Source organism: Ranitomeya imitator, chromosome 1, assembly GCF_032444005.1.
Source record: "Ranitomeya imitator isolate aRanImi1 chromosome 1, aRanImi1.pri, whole genome shotgun sequence".
NCBI lineage: Eukaryota > Metazoa > Chordata > Amphibia > Anura > Dendrobatidae > Ranitomeya > Ranitomeya imitator.
This window is the reverse complement of record NC_091282.1, coordinates 1,218,249,431-1,218,262,346: the sequence shown is the minus strand read 5'-3', so window position 1 is coordinate 1,218,262,346 and position 12,916 is coordinate 1,218,249,431. Positions and strand designations below refer to the sequence as shown.

Here is a 12,916-nt window from a genome sequence, read left to right as displayed (position 1 = left end):
CTCTCTCCTCCGTCCCCCAGCACCTCCTCCCTCCCCACTCATCTCAGCTGAAGACTTTACCTCATTTTTCAAGCAGAAGATTGAGAACATCAGTGATAGTTTTAGTAAACAACCCCCAGAACCCTTCCTCCCAACTACCCAGCCCTCCACCTCCAAAACCAACTTCTCCACCATTACAGAAGATCGACTCTCCACTCTACTCTCAAGATCACATCTCACCACCTGTGCACTTGACCCGATCCCTTCCCACTTCATCCCAAACCTCGCCACAGTCTTTATCCCAACCCTAACCCATCTCTTCAACCTATCACTAACAACTGGTGTTTTCCCCTCAAGCTTTAAACATGCCTCAATCACACCTATCCTCAAAAAGCCCTCTCTTGACCCATCCTCTGTATCTAGCTATCGCCCTATATCACTTCTCCTCTATGCCTCAAAACTACTGGAACAACACGTCCATCTTGAACTGTCCTCCCATCTATCTTCCTGCTCCCTTTTCGAACGCTTACAATCAGGGTTCCGGTCACACCACTCCACTGAAACTGCCCTAACTAAGGTCACCAATGACCTATTAACCGCCAAGAGCAAGCGACACTTCTCTATCCTCCTCCTCCTGGACCGGTACTCTGCCTTTGACACAGTGGACCAGAAGATCGACTCTCCACTCTACTCTCAAGATCGCATCTCACCACCTGTGCGCTTGACCCGATCCCTTCCCACTTCATCGCAAACCTCGCCACAGTCTTCATCCCAACCTATCACTCACAACTGGTGTTTTCCCCTCAAGCTTTAAACATGCCTCAATCACACCTATCCTCAAAAAGCCCTCTCTTGACCCATCCTCTGTATCTAGCTATCGCCCTATATCACTTCTCCTCTATGCCTCAAAACTACTGGAACAACACGTCCATCTTGAACTGTCCTCCCATCTATCTTCCTGCTCCCTTTTCGAACGCTTACAATCAGGCTTCCGGTCACACCACTCCACTGAAACTGCCCTAACTAAGGTCACCAATGACCTATTAACCGCCAAGAGCAAGCGACACTTCTCTATCCTCCTCCTCCTGGACCGGTACTCTGCCTTTGACACAGTGGACCATTCCATATTATTACAGACCCTCTCATCCCTTGGCATCACAGACTTGGCCCTATCCTGGATCTCATCATACCTAACAGACCGGACATTCAGCGTCTCCCACTCACACACCACCTCCTCACCTCGCCCCCTATCTGTCTCACAAGGTTCAGTCCTTGGGCCAGTGCTCTTCTCCATTTACACCTTTGGCCTGGGACAGCTCATAGAATCTCCCGGTTTCCAGTATCATCTCCATGCTGATGACACACAGATCTACATCTGTGGACCAAATATCACCACCCTACTAACCAGAATCCCTCAATGTCTATCCGTTATTTCATCTTTCTTCTCCGCTAGATTCCTAAAACTTAACATGGACAAAACAGAATTCATTGTCTTTCCCCCATCTCACGTAACCCCCCAACGAACCTATCCATTACAGTAAACGGCTGCCCACTCTTCCCAGTCCCACAAGCTCGCTGTCTCGGGGTAATCCTTGACACTGAACTCTCCTTCAAACCGCATATCCAAGCCCTTTCCACTTTCTGCCGCCTTCAACTCAAAAATATTTCACAGATCCGTACATTCCTAAATCAAGAATCTGCAAAAACCCTAGTCCATGCCCTCATCATCTCCCGCCTCGACTACTGCAACCTCCTGCTCTGTGGCCTCCCCTCTAACACTCTCGCACCCCTCCAATCTATTCTAAACACTGCTGCCCGACTAATCCACCTGTTCCCCCGCTATTCTCCAGCCTCTCCCCTCTGTCAATCCCTTCACTGGCTCCCCATTACCCAGAGACTCCAGTACAAAAGCCTAACCATGACATACAAAGCTGTTGTGAATTCCGCTCTTGGGCTCCCTCCGGTGGTTGTAAGTGGCACTTTTGTGAGTTCTGCTCTTGGGCTCCCTCCGGTGGTTTTAAGTGGTATGGCTGCTCCTTGGATTTAGCAGTCTGCAGCTGCTTCCACTGATTGTCTTTCTGCTCGGCTATTTATGCCTGGCTCTTCCCTTCAGCCAGTGCCACTTGTCAATGGTTCCTGGTTGGATTCACATCTCTCTTGGATTTCCCTGTTATCCAGACCAGTTCAGCAAAGTTAAGTCCTTGCTTGCTCTTTTCTGTCCACAGGTTGTGGACTTATTCGTTCTGTGCTTTCTATGTTTTGTCCAGCTCGTCAGTATGGATTAATTCAGTTAAGCTGGAAGCTCTGGGAAGCAGATTTACCCTCCACACCTTTAGTCAGGTGTGGAGATTTTTGTAAACTCTGTGTGGATTTTTTGTAGTTTTTAAACTGACCGCACAGTATTCTATCCTGTCCTATCTATCAAGCTAGACTGGCCTCCTGTGCTACATCCTGGTTTCATTCTGTGTATGTCTTTTCCCTCTCCACTCACAGTCATTATTTGTGGGGGGCTATCTATCCTTTGGGGATTTTCTATGAGGCAAGATAGTTTTCCTGTTTCTATCTTTAGGGGTAGTTAGTTCTCAGGCTGTGATGAGGTGCCTAGGGAGTGACAGGAGCATGCCACGGCTACTTCTAGTGTTGTGTTGAGCTTAGGGACTGCGGTCAGTACAGGTACCACCTCCTTCAGAGCTCGTCCCATGTTGCTCCTAAACCACCAGTTTATAACAGTACAAGTGGCCAAAAATGAATTAAATGCATCTCAAAAGAAGAAAAAAAAAATTCTGAGCCATTTTTTTTTCTGTGCTCTATTTTGTCTTTTTTTTCCTCTTGATCTCTGTGTGGTTCAGGATTTATGCTCTGGCATGGATGTTCAGGGTTTATTTTCTCGTGTGGATCAACTTGCTGCAAGAGTACAGAGTATCCAAGATTATGTTGTCCAGACTCCGGCTTTGGAGCCTAGAATTCCTACTCCTGATTTGTTTTTGGGGACAGATCCAAGTTTTTGAACTTTAAAAATAACTGCAAATTGTTTTTTGCTTTGAAACCCCGTTCTTCTGATGATCCCATTCAGCAAGTTAAAATCATCATATCCTTGCTGCGTGGTGACCCTCAGGACTGGGCATTCTCCCTTGAATCAGGGGATCCGGCATTGCTGAATGTAGACGCATTTTTTCAAGCGCTCGGATTATTGTATGACGAACCTAATTCTGTGGATCATGCAGAAAAAACCCTGTTGGCCCTGTGTCAAGGTCAGGAAGCGGAAGAATTATATTGCCAGAAATTTAGGAAATGGTCTGTGCTCACTAAATGGAATGAGGATGCTCTGGCTGATATTTTCAGAAAAGGTCTTTCTGAAGCCCTTAAAGATGTTATGGTGGGCTTCCCTACGCCTACTGGTTTGAGCGAATCTATGTCTCTAGCCATTCAGATTGATCGGCGTCTGCGCGAGCGCAAAGCTGTGCACCATATGGCAGTGTCCTCTGAGCAGAGTTTTGAGCCTATGCAATGTGATAGGATTTTGACTAGAACAGAACAGCAGGAATTCAGACGTCAGAATAGGCTGTGTTTTTACTGTGGTGATTCTGCTCATGTTATTTCTGATTGCCCTAAGCGTACTAGGAGGGTCGCTAGGTCTGTTACCATCAGTACTGTACAGCCTAAATTTCTTTTATCTGTGACCCTGATTTGCTCATTGTCGTCCTTTTCTGTCATGGCGTTTGTGGATTCAGGCGTTGCCCTGAACTTAATGGACTTGGAATTCGCCAGGCGCTGTGGTTTTTCCTTGCAGCCTTTGCAGAGCCCTATTCCTTTGAGGGGCATTGATGCTACACCATTGGCCAAGGATAAACCTCAGTACTGGACGCAGATGACCATGTACATGGCTCCAGCACATCAGGAAGATTGCTGTTTTCTGGTGTTGCATAACCTGCATGATGTTGTTGTACTGGGTTTTCCTTGGTTACAGGAACATAATCCGGTGCTGGATTGGAAAACTATGTCTGTGACTAGTTGGGGTTGTCAAGGGGTACATAGTGACGTTCCTTTGATGTCAATTTCCTCTTCCCCCTCTTCTGAGGTCCCTGTGTTTTTGTCGGATTTCCAGGATGTATTTGATGAGCCCAAGTCCAGTTCCCTTCCTCCACATAGGGACGGTGATTGTGCTATTAACTTGATTCCAGGTTGTAAGTTCCCTAAGGGCCGACTTTTCAATCTGTCTGTGCCAGAGCATGCCATCATGCGGAGCTATGTTAAGGAATCTTTGGAGAAAGGGCATATTCGGCCGTCTTCGTCACCATTGGGAGCGGGTTTCTTTTTTGTTGCTAAGAAGGATGGCTCCTTGAGACCCTGTATAGATTATCGTCTTCTTAATAAGATCACGGTCAAATTCCAATACCCCTTGCCTTTGCTTTCTGATTTGTTTGCTCAGATTAAGGGGGCTAGTTGGTTTACTAAGATTGACCTCCGAGGGGCATATAATCTTGTTCGTATTAAACAGGGTGACGAATGGAAAACTGCATTTAATACGCCCGAAGGCCATTTTGAATACCTCGTGATGCCATTCGGGCTCTCTAATGCTCCATCTGTGTGCCAATCTTTCATGCATGATATTTTCCGCAATTATCTTGATAAATTCATGGTTGTATATTTGGATGATATTTTGAATTTTTCCGATGATTGGGAGTCTCATGTGAAGCAGGTCAGGATGGTATTCCAGATCCTTCGTGATAATGCTTTATTTGTGAAGGGGTCTAAGTGCCTATTCGGAGTTCAGAAGGTCTCTTTTTTGGGTTTTATTTTTTCTCCCTCGTCTATGGAAATGGATCCTGTTAAGGTCCAAGCTATTCATGACTGGATTCAACCCACATCTGTGAAGAGCCTTCAAAAATTTTTGGGCTTTGCTAATTTCTATCGCCGTTTCATTGCCAACTTTTCCAGTGTGGTTAAGCCCCTTACTGATTTGACGAAGAAAGGCGCTGATGTGACGAATTGGTCCTCTGCGGCTGTTGAGGCCTTTCGGGAGCTTAAACGCCGATTTACTTCTGCCCCTGTGTTGCGTCAGCCGGATATTTCTCTTCCTTTTCAGGTTGAGGTTGACGCTTCTGAGATTGGGGCAGGGGCCGTTTTGTCTCAGAGGGATTCTGATGGTTCTTTGATGAAACCGTGTGCTTTTTTTTCCAGAAAGTTTTCGCCTGCAGAACGCAATTATGATGTCGGCAATCGGGAGTTGTTGGCTATGAAGTGGGCGTTTGAGGAGTGGCGACATTGGCTTGAGGGAGCTAAGCACCGCGTTGTGGTCTTGACTGATCATAAGAATCTGATTTACCTCGAGTCGGCCAAGCGGCTGAACCCTAGACAGGCTCGATGGTCCCTGTTTTTCTCCCGTTTTGATTTTGTGGTCTCGTATCTTCCAGGATCTAAGAATGTTAAGGCTGATGCCCTCTCTAGGAGTTTTTTGCCTGATTCTCCTGGAGTCCTTGAGCCGGTTGGCATTCTTAAGGAAGGGGTGATTCTTTCTGCCATCTCCCCTGATTTGCAGTGGGTGCTACGGGAATTTCAGGCTGATAGGCCTGACCGCTGTCCAGTGGGGAAGCTGTTTGTTCCTGATAGATGGACAAGTAAGGTAATTTCTGGGGTTCATTGTTCAGTGTTGGCTGGTCATCCTGGGATTTTTGGTACCAGAGATTTGGTTGCTAGGTCCTTTTGGTGGCCTTCCTTGTTGCGCGATGTGCGTGCTTTTGTGCAGTCCTGTGGGACTTGCGCCCGAGCCAAGCCTTGCTGTTCCCGCGCTAGTGGGTTGCTTTTGCCTTTGCCGGTCCCTGAGAGGCCCTGGACGCATATTTCCATGGATTTTATTTCGGATCTTCCTGTTTCCCAGAAGATGTCTGTTATCTGGGTTGTTTGTGACCGGTTCTCTAAAATGGTCCATCTGGTACCTTTGCCTAAGTTGCCTTCCTCCTCAGATTTGGTTCCATTGCTTTTTCAGCATGTGGTTCGTTTGCATGGCATTCCGGAGAATATTGTGTCTGACAGAGGTTCTCAGTTTGTCTCTAGGTTTTGGCGGGCCTTTTGTGCTAGGATGGGCATTGATTTGTCTTTTTCTTCGGCGTTTCATCCTCAGACTAATGGCCAAACTGAGCGAACTAATCAGACCTTGGAAACCTATTTGAGATGCTTTGTGTCTGCTGATCAGGATGATTGGGTGGCTTTCTTGCCGTTGGCCGAGTTTGCCCTTAATAATCGGGCTAGTTCGGCTACTTTGGTTTCACCTTTCTTTTGTAATTTTGGTTTTCATCCTCGTTTTTCTTCGGGGCAGGTTGAGCCTTCTGATTGTCCTGGTGTGGATTCTGTGGTGGACAGGCTGCAGCAGATTTGGACTCATGTGGTGGACAATTTGACGTTGTCTCAGGAAAGGGCTCAACGTTTTGCTAACCTCCGTCGGTGTGTTGGTCCCCGGCTTCGTGTAGGGGATTTGGTTTGGTTGTCTTCTCGTCATGTTCCTATGAAGGTTTCTTCCCCTAAGTTTAAGCCTCGGTTTATTGGTCCTTATAAGATTTCTGAAATTATCAATCCGGTGTCTTTTCGTTTGGCTCTTCCAGCCTCTTTTGCCATTCATAATGTTTTCCATAGATCTTTGTTGCGGAGATATGTGGTGCCCGTTGTTCCCTCGGTTGATCCTCCTGCCCCGGTGTTGGTTGAGGGAGAGTTGGAATATGAGGTTGAGAAAATTTTGGATTCTCGTTTTTCGAGGCGGAGGCTTCAGTATCTTGTCAAGTGGAAGGGTTATGGCTAGGAGGATAATTCTTGGGTTGTTGCCTCCGATGTCCATGCCGCCGATTTGGTTCGTGCTTTTCACTTGGCTCGTCCTGATCGGCCTGGGGGCTCTGGTGAGGGTTCGGTGACCCCTCCTCAAGGGGGGGGTATTGTTGTGAATTCCGCTCTTGGGCTCCCTCCGGTGGTTGTAAGTGGCACTTTTGTGAGTTCTGCTCTTGGGCTCCCTCCGGTGGTTTTAAGTGGTATGGCTGCTCCTTGGATTTAGCAGTCTGCAGCTGCTTCCACTGATTGTCTTTCTGCTCGGCTATTTATGCCTGGCTCTTCCCTTCAGCCAGTGCCACTTGTCAATGGCTTCTGGTTGGATTCACATCTCTCTTGGATTTCCCTGTTATCCTGACCAGTTTAGCAAAGTTAAGTCCTTGCTTTGCTCTTTTCTGTCCACAGGTTGTGGACTTATTCGTTCTGTGCTTTCTATGTTTTGTCCAGCTTGTCAGTATGGATTAATTCAGTTAAGCTGGAACCTCTGGGAAGCACATTTACCCTCCACACCTTTAGTCAGGTGTGGAGATTTTTGTAAACTCTGTGTGGATTTTTTGTAGTTTCTAATACTGACCGCACAGTATTCTATCCTGTCCTATCTATCAAGCTAGACTGGCCTCCTGTGCTACATCCTGGTTTCATTCTGTGTATGTCTTTTCCCTCTCCACTCACAGTCATTATTTGTGGGGGGCTAATCTATCCTTTGGGGATTTTCTCTGAGGCAAGATAGTTTTCCTGTTTCTATCTTTAGGGGTAGTTAGTTCTCAGGCTGTGACGAGGTGCCTAGGGAGTGACAGGAGCATCCCACGGCTACTTCTAGTGTTGTGTTGAGCTTAGGGACTGCGGTCACTACAGGTACCACCTCCTTCAGAGCTCGTCCCATGTTGCTCCTAAACCACCAGTTCATAACACAAAGCCATCCACAACCTGTCCCCTCCATACATCTGTGACCTCGTCTCCTGGTACTTTCCTGCACGCAACCTCCGATCCTCACAAGACCTCCTTCTCTACTCCCCTCTTATCTCCTCTTCCCACAGTCGTATACAAGATTTCTCTCACGTATCACCCCTACTCTGGAACTTTCTACCACAACACATCAGACTCTCGTCTACCTTCGAAACCTTCAAAAAGTACCTGAAGACCTACCTCTTCCGGCAAGCCTACAACTTGCAGTAACCACCGATCGACCAAACCGCTGCACGACCAGCTCTATCCTCACCTACTGTATCCTCACCCATCCCTTGTAGATTGTGAGCCCTCGCGGGCAGGGTTCTCTCTCCTCCTGTACCAGTTGTGACTTGTATTGTTCAAGATTATTGTACCTGTTTTTATTATGTATACCCCTCCTCACATGTAAAGCGCCATGGAATAAATGGCGCTATAATAATAAATAATAATAATATGGATCTTCTTTGTGAAAGGTGAGGAATATTGTTGTTTTTTATTTTAATTCCCTTGCAGTAGACAATCGCGTCAGTGGAATGGGCGATGCAGTAAGTATGGTTTAATTAAGATTTATTAAAGGAGTCTGTGTCTTTCTTTCAATTACATAACTTTTTTTCTGGGTGTCTGTGTTTTTATACAATATGACTATGGAGTTAATAATGGGGGCATCTTATTGACGCCTCTCCATTACTAACCTCAGGGATTGATGTCACCTGGCAATACAAAGATGACACCAACCCCCCCCCCAACTATCACCCCACTTGCCACTGCTATAGGGCAAGTGGGAAGAGCGAGGTTAAGTGCGAGAATTGGCACATCTTAGAGATGCGCCTTTTCAGGGGTGGCTGAGTGCTGATGTTTTTAGCCTGGGGGGACAGTATCTATTGCCCCTTCCTAGGCTATTATTATCAGCCCGCAGCTGTCTGCCTAGCCTTTGAAGGTTATTAATTATAGGGGGACCCTAAGTCATTTTTTGGCGGTCTCCCATTTCAATAGCCAGTAAAGGGTAAGTATACAGCTGAGACCTGATATTAATAGCCTTGGAAGCTACATGGGTTTTACCCCCTTCCCAGGCTATAAACATCTGCCTCCAGTCATCGGCTTTCCCTCTGCTGATTAAGAAAATTAAGCTGGAGCCCACGCCATTTTTTTTCAGAAAATTCATCTTTTAATAATTAAATACATGTACATGCACACACATTGCACTAATTGTATATATCGCAGACATCTCCATATATATATGAACAAAAGAAAAAAGTAGAGCCGCACAGCTGTGTAACCTGGAGCCGGCCGTAGCCCGTGTGTGGTGCAACGGAGAGCCTGAGAGCATAACGGGGGTGCTCGCATGAAAAAAATAAAATGAAACAAGCACTGAAGCAAAGAAAACAATGCGGCAGCACTCACCAGTCCCGAGTGGTCTAAGTCCTTTATTGAAACATGTTAAAACAACATCTTCACGGCTCGGGGGTGTGTAGATGAGAAGGAGGTGTGCAGGGATTGACAACGGCTGTTTCACGCTAACAGCAGCGCTTCCACAGGTCAAACTGCATATCTATCTATTCTATGTGTATATACTGTATGTAATCTGTCTGTCCTATCCTGTCGGCTCCTGTTGTTATTTTACTGTACGTGGCTGCTGAATTGCCGGCTTTTTATCTACTTTAAAATAGTTTAGTGGCAACGCAATTATTTTCCCGCAGTTTTAGCGCATTTTACCGACTTTTTCCGATTTTAAGAAAAATGCTCATGTTACCGATCATGAAGCATGAGCATTCGAATCCGAATGTGCCATATTCATGCCGAATTTATGTTTGGCGGTCATTTTCCGAACAAATTTGCTCATCTCTAGTTGTGACCCTCCGGTCATCTGGCCTTGTTCCTCAATGTACTGTCATCTTCCTAAGCTTGTCTTTACCTCTTCTCTGTGTGCGTGCCACAGGTGGGGTAGTCGACCCTGGATGGAAGCTCTGAGGTCACAGCTGCTCTTCTCCCGGCGAGTCAGCAAAAGGGTGAGACTCTGTAATGTGCACCATCTTGGGGTAATTTGCTGGGACTGTTCTATGTGTTATTTGCCTCTTTTGTGGTTAAATAAAGTATTGTCACACTGCTTTACCCTCACCCTGTGTTGTCTGAGTAGTACTACACCCACGGTAAAAGAAGCGCGGCATTTGGTGCTTTTCTTTTACCCTGATCCATGAAGTTTTGGGCCAGCGGACAAGAGCATCCAATGACCCCAGTGTACCAACACAGGGGTCTGCCGGTAATTAAGGAAACTCAAATCTCAAAAACCTTAATAATCATGGTAATTGAATCCATTTTATCACACAAACCTTGTCTCTCAGCTGCATTTCAGATAGAAACTCGTCTCCCTGCAGAAACTTCACGAGATCTTTATACACCGATCTCTGGACTGAAAGACAAAAGCGTTACACTCCTTAGACATGAATCAAAAGCCATTATCACCACGAGCTGCAGGGTCTGACCCGACTACTGGGACTACTGGGCGGGAGAACTGCTCAGACACGAGTCTGGAACCATCACCACCACGAGCAGCCAGCTTTGACCTGACTACTGGAGTGAGAACTGCTCAGACACGAACCCGGAGTCATCATCACCACGAGAAGCCAGCTCTGACCTGACTACTGGGGTGGGAACTGCTCAGACACGAACCTGAACTCATCATCACCACGAGCAGTCAGCTCTGACCTGACTACTGGGGGAGAAATGCTGAGACTCGAGTCCAGAACCATCATCACCACGAGCAGCCGACTCTGACCTGACTACTGGGGGAGAAATGCTGAGACTCGAGTCCAGAACCATCATCACCATGAGCAGCCGGCTCTGACCTGACTACTGGGGTGAGAACTGCTCAGACACGAACCCGGAGTCATCATCACCACGAGCAGCCAGCTCTGACCTGACTACTAGGGTGAGAACTGCTCAGACACGAACCTGAACTCATCATCACCATGAGCAGTCAGCTCTGACCTGACTACTGGGGGAGAAATGCTGAGACTCGAGTCCAGAACCATCATCACCACGAGCAGCCGGCTCTGACCTGACTACTAGGGTGAGAACTGCTCAGACACGAACCCGGAGTCATCAACACCATGAGCAGCCAGCTCTGACCTGACTACTGGGGAGAACTGCTCAGACGCGAGCCAGGAGCCATCATCACCACGAGCAGCCAGCTCTGACCTGACTACTGGGGGAGAACTGCTCAGACACGAGTCCAGAACCATCATCACCACGAGCAGCCGGCTCTGACCTCACTACTGGGGTGAGAACTGCTCAGACACGAATCCGGAGCCATCATCACCACGAGCAGCCAGCTCTGACCTGACTACTGGGGTGAGAACTACTCAGACACGAATCCGGAGTCATCATCACCACGAGCAGCCGGCTCTGACCTGACTACTAGGGTGAGAACTGCTCAGACACGAACCCGGAGTCATCAACACCATGAGCAGCCAGCTCTGACCTGACTACTGGGGAGAACTGCTCAGACGCGAGCCAGGAGCCATCATCACCACGAGCAGCCGGCTCTGACCTCACTACTGGGGTGAGAACTGCTCAGACACGAATCCGGAGCCATCATCACCACGAGCAGCCAGCTCTGACCTGACTACTGGGGGAGAACTGCTCAGACACGAGTCTGGAACTATCATCAGCATGAGCAGCCGGGTTTGACCTGACTACTGGGGGAGAACTGCTCAGACACGAGTACGGAACTATCATCACCACGAGCAGCCGGTTCTGACCTGAATACTGGGGTGAGAACTGCTCAGACACGAACCTGGAGTCATCATCACCACGGGCAGCCGGTTCTGGCCTGACTACTGAGGTGAGAACTGCTCAGACACGAGCCCGGAGCCTTCATCACCACGAGCAGCCGACTCTGGCCTGACAACTGGGGGGGACAACTGCTCAGACACGAGCCCGGAGCTATCATCGCCACGAGAAGCCGGCTCTGACCTGACTACTGGGGTGAGAACTGGTCAGACACGAATCCGGAGCCATCAACACTACGAGCAGCCAACTCAGACCTGACTACTGGGGGAGAACTGCTCAGACACGAGTCTGGAAATATCATCAGCACGAGCAGCCGGATTTGACCTGACTACTGGGGGAGAACTGCTCAGACACGAGTCCGGAACCATCATCACCACAGGCAGCCAGTTCTGGCCTGACTACTAGGGTGAGCCCGGAGCCTTCAGTACCACGAGTAGCTGGCTCTGACCTGACTACTGGGGTGAGAACTGCTCAGACACAAGCCCGCAGCCATCATCACCATGAGCAGTTGGCTCTGGCCTCACAACTGGGGGGGGGGGAATGTTATGACCTGGTGGTCAGGACAATAATGGACCTGGTGGTTAAGAGCACACGGAATGACCTGATAGTTACTGATAATAAGGACGAGCTCTGGGACGTGGGAACTCTGCTGACCGCAATCCCTAAACCTATCAATCACACTAGAAATAGCCGTGGATTGCGTCTAACGCTCCCTATGCAACTCGGCACAGCCTAAGAAACTAGCTAGCCCTGAAGATAGAAAAATAAAGCCTACCTTGCCTCAGAGAAATTCCCCAAAGGAAAAGGCAGCCCCCCACATATAATGACTGTGAGTAAAGATGAAAATACAAACACAGAGATGAAAAAGATTTAGCAAAGTGAGGCCCGACTTACTGAACAGACCGAGGATAGGAAAGGTTACTTTGCGGTCAGCACAAAAACCTACAAAAAGACCACGCAGAGGGCGCAAAAAGACCCTCCGCACCGACTCACGGTGCGGAGGCGTTCCCTCTGCGTCCCAGAGCTTCCAGCAAGCAAGACAACAAATTAAATAGCAAGCTGGACAGAAAAATAGCAAACCAAAGAAATACAAGCTGGAACTTAGCTTCTGATGGGAAGACAGGTCACAAGAACGATCCAGGAGTGAACTAGACCAATACTGGAACATTGACAGGTGGCCTGGAGCAAAGATCTAAGTGGAGTTAAATAGAGCAGCAGCTAACGAATTAACCTCGTCACCTGTGGAAGGAAACTCAGAAACACCCACCAGAGGAAGTCCATGGACAGAATCAGCCAAAGTACCATTCATGACCACAGGAAGGAGCCCGACAACAGAATTCACAACAGGGGAACTGCTCAGACACGAGTCTGGAGCCATCATCGCCAC

The 12,916-nt window shown here is 48.0% G+C and overlaps 1 protein-coding gene across 1 annotated transcript in view; it reads right to left on the bottom strand.

Moving 5' to 3' along the window:
- Positions 1 to 12,916, bottom strand: part of LOC138657332 (PC-esterase domain-containing protein 1A-like) — a 121,217-nt gene that overhangs the window by 98,263 nt on the left and 10,038 nt on the right. Inside the window, exon 4 of the mRNA XM_069745066.1 lies at positions 10,068 to 10,147. Coding sequence (XP_069601167.1) covers positions 10,068 to 10,147 — 80 coding nt within the window. The remainder of the gene's footprint in view (positions 1 to 10,067; positions 10,148 to 12,916) is intronic.